Raw genomic sequence first — 19,776 nt, 5'->3', positions numbered from 1 at the left:
CACACATTTTTATGGTCCTAGAGTATTGCTATATAAATTTAAAAATGCAAAAAGCTGAGACACTAACAATTACAATAATGTAATAATTTTGTCTAGGAAACCAAAAAGAAATATGCTACGACAGAATTGAAGTTTATCTTGCGAATATAAGAGTTAAAAAATAGATTATGCAACAAATTAAACATAATAATAATTATAATTATAATTATAATAATAATATCAACAATAATGTATCTTTATTGAAAGTAATTAAATTTAATTAATTAACTAATTAATAATAAATAATTAAATTTCCTCTTCTTGGTATAAAACTCGTTTAAAACGTTTGTTTAAGGTTGAATAAAATGTTAAATATTTCGTTCTTTAATAATTTGTAGCCGTTTTGGGAAACTGTTGAATAGTTTGATTTACTGGTAATAACGACCCTGTAAGTTTAGCAGTTTGTGACACACTGAGGGTAAAAAGGGGTCTAATTTTTAAAAAGTACACACACTCCTGTTACATATTAAAGAGATGTTTTAATACTTTTTGGAGTATACTTGTAAGCTCATAGGTAACATTTCCTTCTTGCTAGATCCTACAAACTAGGTATAAGTCCAAGTAAATTCTTATGTTTCTTCTCTTAAGACGTTGTGAAAAAGGCACTGCATAATATCCAGAATTTTCGAATTGTAGATTAGAGAAATCCAACCATCATCAAACTATAATGATCAAACATCTTAGGTCTGTTGCAATAGATGGATTTACGAATCAGAAACGATATTGGAATGTAGAGATGCAGATGACAGTGATCTTGTGCTATAGTCACTAATTAGACACTGTAATCAACGAATTACAATGTAATGCATGTAATTTATTAATTAATTAAAAAAAGTTCTTCAAGAATGAGGAGGAAATATGAAACTAAAGCTACTGTGATTTTTATAACTTAGCTGCCAGGTCTTGTATATGAATCAATTTATAAACCTTTTAAATTACAACTGAACTAAGCCTTTTTGAACTTCCTCCCAAATATTTTATTTTTTTAAACTTATCATATGCTAGAGACCCATTCAAACCGGCTTGTTGATTTTCTAAACTGTAATATTCTTTAAACACTTAAATATCCCAACCACCTCTATGGGATCCCTTTATTAAAGAACACCGTAACTCATAGTAGATTATTCCCAAGATTAATAAAGAAGCCTTAGGAAAAGGTTTAGATTTCCTTGGCAAAAAAGTTCAGATGCTTATTAGGGATTTACCCATATACATCAAGAAGGTGAAGGAATTAAGAAACTATAATGTTGATGATGGGATGAGGTGTTTTATGTCCAGAACGCATGCTACCGAATAGACTGTTACTTTCAGTTCTTTTTTAACGGCACTTTCAGCACTTGACGATTTTGTGAAATAATCGATTTATCGAGAACTCTCACTACAGCTTGTACAGCACGAGTACTTGATCAGTACGATCGTTCTATTGAAGAGTGCGGTAGAGAAGGAAGTGTTCTTAATGTTCGGTAACCAATAGTAGAAGACTCCAATGGCCTTTTTGCGGTTCAGAGATTGTTATTGAGATCGTACCAGCCTCCGGTGGTATCCTAAGGCTGTCACACTCCCCCCCGTATCTTAACAGCGTAACCCGTAACTAAGACGTCAACGTAAAAAGGGGGGAACCGACGACCGACGTCGACGGCGGCAGAAAATCACCCCCCATTTTACCACGCCACACCCCTCGGCAGCCACCCGAGCGAATCGAAAGAATCTTACACACTCGTCCTTTGATTGCACACGCCGTTCGGCCGTGGTGTGGGGGAGGACACGGGGGAAGGGGGGCGACGGGGTGGGGAACAGAGATGCTGCAACGCCGCCGTGGGGGATCGAATTATCGTGGATTAAGTGCTTAGATGGGAAAACCAGGGCGCGGGAAGTATTCATAAAATTTGCGGCGGTGGATTATTAAGGGATAAATTGGGGAATTAGGGGTTGGAATTGCGTTGTTTCTGCTCGATGTAAGACGTGATGCTGGTATGTTTGCGGTGGTTCACCCTTGGAACTTACGTAGCTTTGGTAGTTATATGGCCGTATATTTAAGTACATAGCAGAAAAAAATGTCTGGATTGGTAGGAAGGTAGAAGAAGACTTGGGGTACAAAGAAAATGTTAATTTGCTTGCTAAATATTAAAATACGTTTTTATAGAAAATAAAACCACTGCAAGATAATTAAAAAATATTTTGTAATATGGTAAAAATGTTTAGTATATCTCCACCCTAATCTATTAGAAGGAGAGAGATGGAAGATTCTTATACACTCCTAAAAACACACAATGAATCTACTGAATTTGATTATTCAAATTCACAAATCCATCGCTTTGATGACATTGCTTATTAGGGTGGTACGAATTAAAATTGAGAAATGTTAGTATAAAATTGATAGAAACGTATGTTCAAAAATGCTTCGTTTTAGAGATACACGATGTTGAAATATTGCGAAAAAAATTCGTCTTTTTATTAAAAAAATATCTTGATTTTGCTTCAAAACTTAATAGGCATAATTAGCAAATAAAAACAAATTTTCAGAAAAGATAAACTTGCTTTTGTTTAACAAGTGCCATTCATGGGACCGATTTAAATCACTTAAATAATAAAAAAGGTGGCTTGCAAACGGTTTATCGAAATTATGTTAATAAATTTAGATAAATTAAATTAAATTAAACCAACCATTTTGGAGAAAAAGAATTGTTGTTTGTATGCATACCTATATTATTACATTTATCATGTTTGAAAGTACAATGTAGAAGAATTTTTTAAATATAGAAAAAAACAGGATTTTTTTGGCAATGTTTCGACGCCCTGTATATCCCAAATGAAGCCTTTTAAATCATAAGTTAACACGATTTTTTTTACTTATTTGTATTTGCTGAATACGATGTCATTTTAAATGGGAACAAACTATATGTGTTCAAGATTTGACAACTCGCTGTGGTGCCTTTTTCCGAATTTATAGATATATAGATTTTTTACTTCTTGCTAGAAAAAAACGGGCTTATTCTGTTTTAAGAAAAAGAAACGTTTTTGTTTTATTAGTCTAAAGTGGCTTGGATTTTTTTTATTTGATGTTTTAGCTCGGTTTTGATGAATGTCGGTGTCGGCACTCCCGCGGATAAACAAAGACGGGTTGTTGACTCAGTAAAAGCGACAGATACGGGGGACAATGTTTTTATTTTATCTAATCGGTCGAAATATTACAATGCAATTATCTATCTAACTACTGTTCGTGTTTGCATATCACTTTGGGGGGCGTGTAATATGATGACGACAACTGTCATTGATGTATCGAAATGGATCATAATTAAAACGGACGATGTGCGTAAAGAGTTCCCCAAGTTGTTATTTAGAATTACCTTCCTAAACAAATATTTTTATTATTATTATTAATTTCAAAAATGTTCAAAATAAAGCCTCTATTAAAACAGAGAGTATCATCATCAGAGTTTCGACCACCAAAAATGAAAAAGAAAAATGTCAACAGCAAAGTGGTTGTCCTTGTCGCGGATGAAGGAAAATAGCATCAGGAACAAGGAAACTTCAAGGAAAAAAATTATTATTGTTGAAGTGTTCAAAAGAAAACTGAAATAGCATCAAGAGTTTACGTTAAAATTTAAATTCGAAATCATAGAATACTTACAAAAAAAAATTGTGATATCTGATTTTATTAAAATTGGAAATATTACAAAAAAGCCATGACGAGAGGACAAATTTTATCTCGGCTTACGGCTTGCAAAAGTTTCAATCCATGTATAACTAGAATCCAAAATGTTTTGTCTAAAATAGAATATAAAAAGTTTGACTTTAATAACCTTGTGAACATTGAGGTAGTTTTTACCATTATTAGAGGTGTTAAGGAATCTAGCCTCAGTATCGACATTTCAAGAGTGGTTTTCTACAAACAAATGTCTAGCGAAAATAAATAAAATAAATTTGTAGAGATGCTGAGAACTCCAATTCATAACACGACTTGGCCAACTCATTATTGGATCAAATTTCAGAAAAAATAAAGAGTTTCTGGTTGACATCTGACAATGTTGGACACTTTGCAAGGTCGTAGTGATAAGAGAAGTACCAGTTAGCGTATATTCCAAATGAACCAATGAATAGACTTGGAAAAGAAAGGATTATGGAAATTTTGAGAAAATTTCATAACAAATCTTAGCATTTTCAAAGCCTTCGATTTTGAATTGAGTTCTTAAAAGTGAGGAATGAAGCTGACAAAAATGTCTCACGTAATGCCAAGAGTCAAGGATGTAAAGGGAAAAAATGAGAAAATAAAACAGATAGAGAAAAAAAAAACGAAAAGTCACGCAAGAAGAATCAGACCCCTGCTAGAATTCTTTAAAAAAATCTTACAGAAGCATGCTTAGAGAAACAAATTAAAACCTTTTTTGTTCAATGCTGTTTGCTCTATTTCTGGAAGGAAAGTTTTCGAACATATTCTTAAATAATTGTCCGCATCTTCAAAAAAGTTTAACGAATTTTAATAAAGTTGGAGTCGTTAAAAAGGGCTTTTCCTAGGCTATCAATCGCGTTACGATTGACCTTGCTCCCAGGTACAATTATCTGACTTAATCTCAAAACGAAAATAATTTTGGGAAAAAAAAGGTTTTTACGTTTCTATGTTTTTTTTGTGCCCCTATTTATCTTTCTTGCTTTTGTTCCAATAGCTGACATTTCTACATTTTGACAACTAGTTGAAGGTTGAAGGCTAACCAATTTTATTAATTATATTAGTAGTGAAATGTGGGTTGAATTGTTCTTCTTCGTTTCTAACGCGTTAATATATTATTGGTATTGGATTAGGTTAAATAAATTAAAACAAAATAGATAAACAAAAACTTCTTGTATCTTGAAAATAAGAAATGGTTTTTTTTTTCTGTCAAAAGATGTTTTTTTTAAATGGTTTTCCACATTTAGCTACTTAAATATGTAAATAATTAAAAAAAAATTCTATTCTAAATAATAAATTATAGTTTCATTTGGTAAATTCGCGATAATTAGACAAAAATAACAACCCATAAAGCAGAATTTTTTTGCCAAAATCCAACTTTTTTGAGTGTTCTTTTATTTATATTTAAGGTTAGTTTGTACAATGACAATTAGGTGTTATTTGGGGTTATTTATGTTTATACCGACTGGCTAGTTTGTCTTAATCTGACTGTAAAAAAATAAAAATTTAAGACGAAACAATTTGACTTTCCATTTCGTCGAAAGTGCCTTCTCTTGCGAAGGTAGAAGAAATAAGGGGAGTAAAAGAGGCCCGTCAGGGGTTTTGCGTCCAACGGGGGAGAAAATCAATAAGGGAAGAAAGACGGTTCCGGAACGCTCGGTTGCCTCTCAGATTCGGGGGCGGCGCGGGGGGAGACGATATCCGGCAGCCGCAAAATGGTGAACACGAGCCGCCGCTTCCACGACAGATTTGCATAAGCGCGGAGAAATTTTTGTCAATCGAAGACCGATAGTCACACGCCAAATCAACCACGAAAGTTATTATTCTAATTATTGGATTCATTTATTCCGGTTTGGTAGAGTTCAAGTTACTGATCGGTCGCCATGTTCGTTTTGCGGTTCGTTCGCCGATACAAAAGGAATGTTTTTCCTTAAAAGTAAAACGCCTTCAATTGTATACTTGTATACTTTAAAATAATATCCCAGCCAAGTCAACTAATCCTTGATTATAGCCCGTTAAAACTTTTCAATAATAATAATAATAATACACAGAGTGATTCATTAATAATTGGAAATATTTTAACCGTAGAATACTGAGCTAAAAATACTACAATTTAATCCAAATAACTTAGATAAAATTTGGATCCATACTGATTTATGAGATATTTTATTTAGAAATTTAAAAATTATACTTAGAAGTGTAGCTGCTTTACACACAGTGTTCAATCACAAATATATTTTTGATAAGGTTCAAATAAATAATTTTGTTGAATTAAATGATAAATTTTCTTGATGGTAAAACGATAAAAGTTAATTGAACATTTCGTGTTAATATCTGAGGAAAATATTGTTGTTGTATTCAATACTAATTAATTAGTCATTTTGATTGTTAATCAGAATAAAGCAGCATTAAAAGCATATAACGTCAACAGTTCCTAATGCCACGTTCTAATATCCATATTTTCGATACCGCTGTTTACCGTTTGACCCTAAATTTTAGACTCTCAGTAACCTCGAATCTCTAAAGTATTTTATGGATCCTTCTGTAGATAAATTAAATATAACACTTGCACAAGAAGTGACTAATTATAGATATTGAATTTCTCTAAAACTTTGTAAAACCGGATAATCCACAAGCTCGTTAAAATTGGAAGGAATTATAACAAATGTATAATTTTGATTGCTCACTCCGTAGAAAGAATTTGTCTCATTGAGTAATGATAGAAAACTAACTTAACGCATTAATGAATATTACAGCAAAATTTATGTAATTCCTATCTTCACAAAATATTCTAGACCAATACAATAAGACCAAATGAAAACCAAACAATGATCTATCATAAAAAATAGAGGATATAGGAAACAAACTATCACTAAATTTTCTATTACTGTGATCATCTTATAAAATAATCTGCTCACGAATTGCCCAATTATCCTGTAAGATTTGAACATATACATGGTGGTCAAGTAATAAAAGGGTGAAGATAAATGTGTGTCCTTAATTGAAGATAATCAACGGTCTGGAGGACGCACAGAAAACAGTAGTTTAGATTAAACAATAATGAACAGAATTCTCAATGTAACCGTTAGCAATATGTCAATGAAACGCCTTTACAAATGTTTTTTAGGCACCATTTTTCAAAAATTTGGTATATTTGTTCGTATCGCGTCCGCGACTTAGATGATAATAAACCCAACTTTCTGTGGTTACTTGAACAATTTCATTGATTAAACTTTCGTTTTCCAATTTTTATAGTTTTCGAAAACCAATTGTCGTGTTTAAAGTTAAGCTATAACACATATGAAAATATTTATTATTTTTTATTTTTTATTATGGAAACCAATTTAAAGGCGATTTACACTGAATTGAAACAGACAAGATAGATGCTATTTACCAAACTTCTGAATTCATCCTGCGTCGGTTGTTGATGAATGGAAATAGGTTCGGTTAAACTCAGAACAAGCCAACTGGATAATTGGCGACTCATCAACAATCAACGCAAGAGGAATCCAGAAGTTTCGTAAACAGTATTACAGTAGCTTGCGGAAGTTTATTTGAAAAAACAAGCTGCTACATATGTAAGTTAATATAGGTCTAACGGCGCTATTATACGAGGTTAGCGCCAAAATTTCCCGGCCAGACATAGATGCAGCTCCAGTATCACGATAAAACTTTGTCTTCTTTTAAATACATATCTTTGTAGGCTGCGAAAAAAAAATTGAAGTCTTGCATCAAATAGTTTTTTATTGACAGTATGAAAAAATGTCGCAAATAACGCAAATTGAATATAGAGCAGTCATAAAGTTTTTGACAAAAGAAGGGTTAGCACCTAATATTTTTTATGGTGGGATGGATGGTGTGTACGGTCAAAGTTCTCCCTCGTATTCTGTAGTGAAAGAATGGGCAAAACGTTTTCGAATGGGGCAAGAGTCCCTTGAAGATGATTCAAGAACTAGTCGACCAGTGGAGGTCATAACGGAAGATATTGTTGCCATTGTGGAAGAGGTGGTATTGAGTGATCGACGTGTAAAGGTCAAGGAAATCTCAGATATTACTAAGCTTTCTGATACAAGTGCTAGTGCAAGATGGGTTCCTAAAAACCTTTCGGCTATCAAATACAACGCCGTGTCGAGTATGCGACATCTTTTTTGGAACTCTGTGGGTCGGAACCGAAGTAATAGAAACTATTGTAACGGGATATGAAACTACGGTTCTCTATTATGACCCTCTTATCGAAAAAAGAATCAATGGAGTGGCGTCGTAAGGGCGAAGCACCTCCAAGAAAATTCAGAGTCTGCCAGTCAACAAAAAAGGTGATGGCCACGACCTTGTGGGATTGTGAAGGAATTCTTTTGATAGATTTTAAAGAAACTAATACCACTGTCAATGGTAAATATTACGCAACATTATTACATAAATTGCGAGACTGCATACGTGTAAAACGTCAAATAAAACTGACCAGAGGCGCGCGTCTTTTGCACGATAATGCACCTGTCCATGCTGCTGGTGTTGAACAAGCTGCCATTTTAGAGTGTGGGTTCCAACAAATAGATCATCCTTCCTATAGTCCAGATATGGCCCCCAGCGACTATTATTTGTTTGGATATTTGAAAAAGGACTTACGGGGACGACGGTTTAACGACGAAGTTGAGTTAAACGAAGCTGTTTTAGCTCATTTTGCAGACAAACCAAAAGAATATTTTTTTAAAAGGATTGAGTTGCCAATAAAGAGATGTAATAAGTGTATTGAAGTTAAGGGGGATTATATTGAAAAATAATAAAAAATTGTTACTCTACTCTGTTTCTTTCATATTCAGGCCGAGAAATTTTGGCGCTGCCCTCGTATATCGTTGTTTTGCTCTCGCTCGTTAAACTTGCACCTAGATATATAAATTGCTTGATCTCTTCAACAATTTTCGTATCAATTTCTACTTTATGTTATCGAGTCTTTAGATGTTGTCATGCATTTAGTGTTCATGTTCGCAATCATGTTTAATCGCTTAAATTTTTGATTGAAAAAGTCAATTGGCCGTTGTTGATTGTCCTCTGAATTTATATCCTAATGTTTGAGCCAGTTGTTATAGAATGTTATTTACTATTACATTGCAAATGAATTGGTTGATGTAATTCCCTCGTCTGATTCCTTTATTTATGTATAGTTATTATGGTAGTAGCTGTCTCACGGTTAGTTCTACCGTTGCGATTAGCTTCGGATATTAATTGAAAGAAATGCGGGTCGATTAAGTTCTAATGATTTTTCTATTTTTGAATTGTGATATCATTAAGTTTGTATATTAAATATAAACATGACATTTTCTGAAACTTTCTTCATGATATAAAATATTTATTGGGATTTATGTGAAACACCTAATTACTATTAAGCTTATATTTTAAACATAACGAAACGTGAATGAATGTCTTAATGAAAATGAATGAAAATATTTGTTTTAAATTTGGACTGCCTTTACTTTTCTACATTCATTGATTCGTTGATTGTTACTGTCATCAAAAGACGTATACAAATTGGTGTCATCGATATACAGATGATATTTAAGATGACTAAGTGATCGATGAAATTGTAATTATTACTATTTATTCATCTATTCACTGACAGTACCCATTAATAATGTAACAGAAATATTAATAAGTTTATCCTTTTTCTAGACTAAAATTGCTTTCCTTTATTATTGTTACTTTTAGTAGTGACCATGGAAAACATAATACAAAAATACAATTAGTAACAGGCACAAATAAAAAGAAAACAAAACGACTCCGCACTTTCCGAATTTGGGTCAAAAACTTGAGGAAAAAATACCACATGATTTTACAACTATGTTTGTTCGCTTTTTCTTAACATCCGTCTATATTTAATCCGCTTTTATTTATAATTGACTTTTTTTTTCATTTTAAAATATTGTTCGGAAAATCTTTGCAACAAGGCAACTCAAATTTAAGTCCCGACATCCAAACAAGCTGAGATTTTTTTTTAGGGCAAGATATTATATCTGTATATCTTGAAAAATTTTGTCATCAACGGAACTTTTCGCAAAACTCTGGTTAAATATATTTTTCTACTCCCCGTCTAGTGTGCGGAAAGTGTTACTTTAAGACATCAGCTTTTTTACTAACCATCGCGAGCCACTTCGGATAATTCCGACACTTTAGTCACGGGTCTGGAAAATGCAGTGAAATTTGGACTGCCTTTGCAACTGTTAATAACTTGCAAATTACAAATTATCTATAACAAAACCATTCACCCCTTTTCAAACCAGTACGGCCAAACTGAGTTTTGAAGGAAATGATTTCTATCCGCTACTTTCTAGGAAAATAAACATAACTTATCCGTTTTGCATTAACCGAATCCATTTTTCGTATGTGAAACATCTAAAAAAAAATGATAATTTTGAATTAAAATTTACACCCAGTCAAATATTTTGTAAAGGCAAATTAATTACATTGACTTATTTGAGTAGACATAACATTTTTTAATTGCACTGTTTAAAATTGGTGGTTATTTGCTCTAACGGTTAGAATCTAATTAAACACATGGAAAATTTGACTTCAGGCGTCAATGGTTTTCTTGCATAGTTGTGTCAACTTAACCTAAGATTTCGATGAATTCGTTTTTATTGTGGTTCTGTGTAAACTCTATACTTCCCGCTTGAAGAGGCGAATTCGTCGGCACCGATAATTCCGCCTGACCGCTCTCTTTCAAAAATCGCCGGAGACGATTCGGCTTTGACAGAAATAAATTAAACAATCAATTAGATCGGCGAAAGTAACAGTCCCGGGGGGGTCAGGGGAGTGAGAGAATTATTCCCAGGCCAGCGCCTCTTTTCAAATCACGTATCGTGCCATACGGCCGCGCTTTTGGAACCGACCAGAGTTCTCTTACGTTATCGCCCTCATCAAGGCGAGCGGATTGTATTTCGCTAACAATGCACAGCGCGTACCTCCTCAATACATGCAATTTTTCAAATTTTTATCAATTCTTAGAAGTTACAATTTTTTTATTGTGTATTTTCAGATGAAAAAAATCGACTCAAAGTTGAATTTTGATAAAAAGGAAAACTTAAAAACAAGAACTTCTTATATAGGAATATAAACAACAATTACTAATAATAAAAATAATAATAGGTTTAATGCGTAAACAACATTAGAGCAAAAACAAAATACATATTCGACATACTTTAGCAAAAGGCTTTTATCAACTCTTGGGCCATCCTGGAATTTTCAGATTACAGTTTAAGCCTCAATAATTGTAGTATATGGCTAAACGCATGACATATAACGCTAAACATATAATCCAAAATAAATATGTGGGAAGGAAAATCGCAATAGGTAGCCAAAACAATAATAAAAATGGTTTTTAGTCAAAATCACAATCAGTTTGATGGAAATGATTTCTATCTGGTCAATGCTACTTTCTAGAAAAATAAACATAACTTATAAGTTTTGGTGGTTTTTTTCAATACCAATCACTTTTAATATTGTCATCACGTGAAATCGACGGTGTTCCCTTGACAATAACTGCTTTATCACACATTTAGTGAACCACCCTCTTGATCCATATGTCCTATAGACCATTACTTACGATCCATTGCTCCTTCAAAGCGACAGACGCACCAACCCAACCCCCGCAGGACTTGCTGTTCGCGGATTTGATGGTAATTACATTTGTAGCGCGATGGGGGTAGGAACGACCCCCCCATATGTGCGACCTGTTTGCTCTTTTTTGCTGGATTTATGCCGATAAAATGGGACAGATTTAATCAAACGCTCGTGCGCGTTTTATACCGGGGCGTTCATGTTCGGGGGATACAATTGTAGTTGGGCCCTTTGGGTGTTAATATTCTGCGTTTTATTGCCAATTTATGGACACCTAGCGCTGAGATTGTATATAAAAATTTTGAAAGGGAAATAACGATCAACCAACTACTGTTAAAAATCGCCCACAGATAAAAGGGATATGTTGAATAATGACACTACAGAAAATAAAATAATCAATAAGACATACTAATTAGATTATAATTTCAGCTATGTATTATTTCAAAACGATTTTAGATATATTTGATCTATTAAATATGTTTGGAACAAGTCAAAGTACCGGAGCAATCAAATTTTAAGAATAATGTTCCATGTTTTCCGTAAATGTCTATCAAATCATTCACAGTGAATCGTCCGGTATAATAAATACCTCTCACCTTAATGTAGAAATTGTATTACATATGTGCGCTACCTGGCACATTATATAAAGATAATCTAAGATTAAAAAATTAATGTCGATTGTGTCCCTCAGTTGCAACTTGAATAGTGGTGATCGGTTCTAACACAACAAAGTAAACGTCTGATTTTTGGCCAACTTCTTATTTTATTACGTTTAAACTTGATAATACAAGATGTGGCAAGAATGGAAAGTTAAAAAATTAGAATAAAAATATTAGATAAAAACCCGGGATCAAGAATCAATCGCGGGAAGAAAGAACACGCAATAGAGAAAACAATGATAACTACATACCTAAGTCAAAGTTGAAGTGATGTAAAGTATATACATTAGTTGCAAAATCTAAAAAACTTATAGTCAACTTGGCTATTTCCTCTAAAAGAGTACAATTTAAAACAGAACACTAAACCGGTAACGGAAGAGGAAAACAAACACACACTGTTACTTCAGCACACTATGTGCTTTAAAATATTTATATTTACAAAAATAATAGTAATAATGTAATTTAACTTGTTAAAGTTTTCTAATAATGTTGGCATAAATTGTGCTTAAATTGTTAAAAGTTCAGATTTTCATACAATACGTTATATGGTATATGCAGACAGAAACATTTAAATCCTAAATCTTTCAGATACGTTCACCTCTCCAATTTTACTTACAAAACATTGAAAACCACCCACCTTATTGGTCTACAAAGGGTGTATCTTCTCCGGAGCTAAATAGCACTAATACGGGAAAAAAACAGTTGGTACCTTTATCTCGACATAACACAACATTATTTCAATAGTATATTATGCAACAAGTACGGCATTTGACTCGCGAGTTTATTTGACACGAACGGAGCACAGCGGAGCGAGTTTTTAATAAACGAGTGAGTTAAAAGTTTACCGAACGTGTTGCATACTATACTTTTTCTACGACCGTTAGTTTTTGGGTACATTTTCGCAAAACAGCACGAATACATTCATTGACATTACGGTCAGAATTGACAAACGTCAAAATTCAAAGCGTGGGAAATATCTCCGAAAACATCCGATCGCTCCCAAATCCGTGCGGTAAAATCTCGGAAATGTCCGAAATGGCTCGGATTCGTGAGAAACGAAATTGACGTGGTAAAGTGACGCTTCCCGCACGCTAGATTAGGTATTTTACAGACGGGTGTAGAAACATATCTTTTTCGTATAAAGCTTCTAAAGTGATGAGCAAATTACCAGTAAATATTTTAAAGCATTTATTCTTAATTAATTATAGAAATAGTTACTTTTGATACTTATTTTTGATAATGAGAACGATAATGATATGTGTGCCAATGTTTCTGGAGTGTTTAGATTGATGTCCATGAGTGTTTGTTTGTTTGCTTCCTTCGTATAAAAAAGTTGAAGATGAAAAGGGTGAGACTTCACCTATTGTCCCATATTTTTTTGATTTGTTATGAATAAATTGCTTTTTGGATAAGATACAATAATAGTTGTCCGGAAATTGTTAATTTAAGATGTTTTTGCAAAAGTATTGAGCGTTGCGTAAGCTACCTATCGCATGGCGATTTTTTTCCCCAATGTGCGCCACTGGTCGCCCGAATCTTGCGACGCTCTAATTGCCATGACGCAAAAACCCATCTCTATTGTTTCGAGTAGTCTTCCGTTGTTTCTACTCCGCATGGCGTCATGTCCGTTTCCGCCTTGCCCCCCCTGGAACCGCGGGAGACTGGGCGGAGGTAGTTTGTTTCGCAGTTCGGGCCAAGATGACGCTAAGCATTAGCCCAAGAAAACAGATAAATCGCCCCCAAATATCCCGCTACCGGGAGGGGAACTTTAAATATATTACGCCGCGACATTATGGCTTGATTTATTTTTCGACTGAAATTGCGGACCGTTCGATCAAAATACCGTTTGCAGGAATCCGAAGGGCATGTTTCGTGTATATCTGCGTCCGCGTCCGGATCAATGGATCGGTCCTTATTAGGATTACTTGGCTCAACGGGATTGTCAAACAATTTGCCTTAAGTGGCCCTCCATCGGGCCCCGTTGGGGGTTGTTTCCTCCCTATGATGGATTTGAATCGATGCGGCATCGCTTGGATGCGATACGTTCGTCTCCTATACTTTATAGTCCTCGGAGTGAAGGGTAATAAAAGTCCATTTAGGCGTGCGAGAGTTTGCAGGGCGCTCAATCTCCAATATATATATATTTTTAATTTCATTTGTTTTACCGCCCGAATTAAGTCTAGAAATCAAGAATTGTACCTGTATGTCGATCTCAACAAAAGCGTACTACAGCGTCAGTCAATTAAAACTTTGGGAAGCATTGGAAAAAACAGACATCAGCATTAATAATAATAACACTGCTTTATTTTTAATGACAGAAAAGACTTAAAATAAAACTAAACGATAAAAAACGATAGCCCACTATTTACATCGAAACCTGCCCAAAAACAAAAATTGTTCATGGTAATGATAAAAAATTACCCTTTGGACTATCTTTTCATTTGAAAGCAACAGGGTACAGCAAGTAAAAGTTAATATCACACACCCACAGCAATGTGTATTAAGTTTAGATACATTTGATAAAGTGCTGTTCGACCATCACATTGATCCTACACACATAGCTATTAGATAATATAGTGGCCCTACTATGGTACAAATTGATGTGCCGCGGGCGGCGTTGATATTTTCGTAGATTTCCACACACCTAAGTCGTTTTCCGAGAACATTTAACGAGATCTAGCCATATTTTCAAAAAATACTACCGTAAAAATGCCGCATCCGAATTATTGACGATCTCTCCGCCGCCATGCCGCAAGATCATGGCTTAAAGACGAATCTCGCACATGCGCATGTTTAATGGACCTTTTTAATTTTTTTTCATTATTGCTTCATAAGTTCCTGTACTGCATACTGGTTATATGGTCCTACCCTCAAAGAATAAGGAAGGATAGCGCATACTTTAAACCTTGAGAGACTCCATGTCAAAAAGCAGGAGTAACAAACATTGACCAAATTCTTTTAAGGATAATATCTATGTAACTTAAACTGGAAATAATTTTAAGCATTTACGCTTGACACTCTCCCAACCATATTATAGATGAATATTCCAGTTTACTTATTTAATACAATGTTAAGGGTTGAACTATTGGACAGACCTGAGCAGTTTCAAACACAGTAGCTCAGTAATCTGATTGCGCTTGCCGTTGTTCTTGATGCGGGCTTAATGATAGTAAAGGTACGCCGTTAAGTTTCGGAGGTCAACACTTATTTACCAACTAGTAAAAAGTTTTGTAATTCCTTGCAGTCATGGTGATGTCCAGAAAGATCTTTAGGCATCCGCAAACAACAAATGAGATAATATTAACGTAATGGATAAATAGTTGATAAAAATCAAAAAAAGGTAAAGGACCCAAATTTGATCCTTGAGGGGTTCCTTACGTAGCATCAAAAACTTTAGACTTGCGCAATCATATTCGGTTATAAATTACTCTATAACAAGAACACGAGTAAAATAAAGAATGGACTGGCTTTATCAAAAGGATTTGGTATTGACAAATGGTTTTAAGAAGGTTGTTGCCCCAAAGATGTAGAAAAAATCGCAGATGTGTACTTTGCTGAAGATCAAATACCCTAATGTATGAAGACTTAGGGAATATGACCCGCGAGCTTAATGAAGGATACGACAAGTGAGGGCTGGAAGTGAATATCAACAATTCATAATATATCTGCATTGGCGGACAACAGCGTATTCTGGGTCAAGAACAAGTCAAGAAATAGATCAGTGTCGAGGATACATTTGTATTAGAAAAGTTAATGACCTACTATGGGACGGAACAATATCCTGACAAAATACACAGAACTTATAATAATATGCTCAAGAGCATTGTTACCTATGGAAGTGACCTATAGCTCTTGAATAATAAAGTTACAGAATTGGACTATTGAGCTTAACTAAAACTGAGCTGACCTGACTGCCAAAACATCAGCAAGTTGCCCAAAATCTTATATTTTAATCATAAGAAAAAAGTAATAAAATGTACGAATAAGTTCAACTTTTTCGACTCTCGGTAATTTCATATCTGATCGTTTTCAATAAAAAAATGAGACAAAGATACTGTAATTGACAAAGTACAACAATATTGATTTAATTCTTGGGCCAAACTCGAAATTCTTTTAGCTTACAACAATGCAAAGAAAAGTTTTATATTCAATATTCTCCAAGTTCTTGCTAAACATTACATCTCATAATTTAGTTTATCATCCGGCATATAAATGTACAGCACAGTAACTTACTTAGACACTATGGTTAAAACAAAGCAGTTGGGAACCAAACTATGTCTTATGAATAAGAAAACGCTGCTGTTAAGCCGTAGTATTCACAGTATTACAAGATTACAAAATGGAATTCTTTTTCTTAAAGTGTCATCTCCATTCAATAAAGACCTTGTTCGCTCGATGTAGACCTTCCAAATTTGTGCATGGTATCCTTAACTTTCTTCGATACACCTACATTTCAAACGCTTCCAGCTTATTGATTGTGCTTACTTTTAATCTTCAGAACCCAACACTCTAAAGTGTGGAGTACAAGTAGCATTTGATAAAATTATGTCTTGTCTGAATGCTTATACTCTTGCGCAGAGAGTGTTTCGCATCTTTAGGAAATTTTTTCCTGCCATTTCGAAACTTACTCTGATCCAATTGCCCAAATATTTGAACTTCGGGACTCTTGCTATTGGTGTTCCATCTACAGTTATGTTCGTGCATTGGTTTGGATTACGATTTATTACCATAACCCTTGTCTTTTTGTATTTATCTTAAGGCCCATCGAGTCGCTTAAGGGGGATATCTTATCCAACAGTCTTTATAGGCATTCAGAGCTGTCATCAAATCCACCATTTACTTTATGCCGTCCTCTGTTCCTTCGAGTGCACTTTCAAATATCAATTTTGAGTACATATTAAAAAGCTTAGGACTCAGCACACTCCCTTTGTCTAACTTTACGTTTTATGGGTATCGTTGTTGTTTCGGAACTTTCTAATTTTACTGACGCCACTTTTACTACTACTACTTTTAATAATGCTCAGCAATTTCTTTTGTTTGACGCAGTCAAATGCATTTGTATAATCTATGAAACATATGTACACTTCCTTCCTCTGGTCTTTACACTTCTGCAGAAGTACTGACAGAAATAGCGTTACACCACGAATTCTCCAGTAAGTGAAAAAGTTGTTTCCGAATGACTGGAGTTTGAATGGCTGCCATTTCTAGGTCCAGGTAGACTAGTAAAAGACGCCAAAAGTGTAATTCCGCTTTTTTATTAAAAAAAAAATACCCATCCCAATTTTCATGGAGCATGGCCAGGATGCTGTGATTGCTGTGATAACTACAAAAATTTTTTCGGCCTGTACATGTTATCTTATTTTCCAGGATCGTGCGAAACAAGGCGGCGGAGAAAGCGAAACACGCACACCAAGTGGCGACGAGCGGAGGCTCGTCGGTCGCGTCAACCGGCGGCTCCGTGTCGGTGATTGCGCACGCGCCAGCCACCCAAATGACTGAACCACGATCTGGCGGCTACAGCATCAACGGCATCCTCGGGCTCCAGCACGACCCCAACGGAAATAGCATCAAAAGGAAGAGGATAGACGATCATGGTAAGTTCGGCCGTACTGCTGACCCGATCCGAATCCCGGCGAACGGTGACGAAAGCGTCGAATTAGTCGTTAGATTGGGGGCCTAATGAGTGCCGCATAGACGCGTTAATAGCGTCCGTTGTTTGGAACGACCGGCTAATTTGGCGTCGCAAATCACACAGACGCTCTGTAAGTTGGCAACATGGCGGAACGGCGTCGACGCCGAAATAGATCGGGGCGACGCCGACCGCCTTTTCGGTTTTTGTTCCTGTTTCGAGAACATTTGCTGCTTGTTTTTAATCAATTTCGCTTTACGCGTCTAAAATATGAACCATAGTGTTACCGGATTAGGGAAACGGTGAAGAAGAAGAAGCAGAAAAATATTTTCGACACAATTGTTATCTTGAATTTTAAAACTTGGTGTCTACAAAAATTTCTAACTATTTAACTTTAAAGCTGAGACAAATGCATTTTTTTTATTTAATGCTGTTTACTTTATCTCTGCTAGGAAAGTGGTGGCGGTGTTTCAACTTTTCCACATTTTCTTAAATTAATGTCGATATCTCCAAAAAGGCTTTTTATCAAACTTGAAGTTGTTAAATAAGGCTTTTTTTAAGCTAAAGAATAGCTAAAAAATACTTTTTCAGCAATATTTTCATTTCAGTAGTTTAGTGTTTTCTTCTTAGGACATTCATTTGATATTTTAGAAACAATAAAAGTTGTGCAAAGTTGTAGGGATTCAAAGTGTATTTCTTCGGAATTCACAAATGGTAGTTTTTACACAGTGTTACTAACAAAGCTCGCACCATATTAATGAGTATTAGCAAATGTCGGGAATCGGGAATCGGGAAAGTTTATTGCCCTGTTAAAATAAAAATTTTTCAAAAAAATATTTAAAAAAATGGTTATTTTTGAATATCTCGAAAAATTTGATTGGACAAAGTTGTTTCTTTTTCCATAAATTTATCAAAATCCGACAAACTCGATCTTCTTTCCTCGCTTTTCCAAACTATTTTCTTTTATATATGCTAATTTTGAGAATTATTAAGAATCGAAATACGGGAATGGACCATACTACACTGACTACACTGACCAAACACTGAATTTTATAGAAAATCTTCAAATTAGTTATCCAAAAATATCAGATGGTGCTAAACAGCCCTCAGGCCAGCTTATTGCGAAAATAATAAATAAATTAGTAAAAAACATATGTATGAATATGTGAACAACAAAGAACTTAAAAAAACAGAAAAGAAAAAATATACGTGAAGAAAAATAACACGAAATTGACTAACCCTGAAAAACAAAAAAAATACTACTATAACTACCATTAGTTTAAGGTAAAGTGCAACTAAATCTAATAACTAAAAATTTGTATGTATTGTATCTATAGTGGGTTCATTAACTTTTTGGAATGACGTCATTTTTGGTTGTATCTGTTTCAACTAAGTCAACTGTGAACAAAAATCATTGTCCTTTCTTAATAACAGTCAATGCCTGTTTTGGTTATGTGTCTTTTATATATATATATATATATATATATATATATATATATATATATATATATATATATATATATATATATATATATATATATATATATATATATATATATATATATATATATATATATATATATATATATATATATGATGACACTATATTCCGGGATATCATCCGTTCGCTCGTTGAACTCCGACTGGAATCCTGCATCCGACTGGAATCCTGCAAATCTTGCATCCGACTGGAATCCTGCAGACGTTTCGCCAAAATCTCACTTGGCATCTTCAATGCTCGCGCTCCGAAAACACTTCGAACACTCGGAGCGCGAGCATTGAAGATGCCAAGTGAGATTTTGGCGAAACGTCTGCAGGATTCCAGTCGGATGCAAGATTTGCAGGATTCCAGTCGGATGCAGGATTCCAGTCGGAGTTCAACGAGCGAACGGATGATATCCCGGAATATAGTGTCATCACATTTTTCCATCCGTGAATCAATACGTGAGAATATATATATATATATATATATATATATATATATATATATATATATATATATATATTGGTCAAAACTGATTTTTTTATAAAATTTGCAAGACGCTGTGAAGATATAATCAGTCATCACTGCTAATACATTTGAATATTTTGGCTTTTCTTCAATGGAGTTCTTCCTCAAATTGAACGAGCTTCAAATGCAACACACCTTGACAATCATAAATATCACTTATACG

At 34.5% G+C, this 19,776-nt stretch overlaps 1 protein-coding gene across 6 annotated transcripts in view; it reads left to right on the top strand.

Moving 5' to 3' along the window:
* LOC132698194 (paired box protein Pax-5) overlaps window positions 1–19,776 on the top strand; it is a 259,029-nt gene that overhangs the window by 197,355 nt on the left and 41,898 nt on the right. For all 6 annotated transcript variants that reach the window (XM_060664133.1, XM_060664135.1, XM_060664132.1 and 3 more), the window contains one exon: window positions 17,341–17,567. In XM_060664133.1, the coding sequence (XP_060520116.1) occupies window positions 17,341–17,567 (227 nt within the window). The remainder of the gene's footprint in view (window positions 1–17,340; window positions 17,568–19,776) is intronic.

This window comes from Cylas formicarius, unplaced genomic scaffold (assembly GCF_029955315.1).
Source record: "Cylas formicarius isolate icCylForm1 unplaced genomic scaffold, icCylForm1.1 PGA_scaffold_2__14_contigs__length_35257938, whole genome shotgun sequence".
Taxonomy (NCBI): domain Eukaryota; kingdom Metazoa; phylum Arthropoda; class Insecta; order Coleoptera; family Brentidae; genus Cylas; species Cylas formicarius.
Note: the sequence above shows the minus strand (reverse complement) of the source record. Positions and strands in the feature narration are given on the sequence as shown.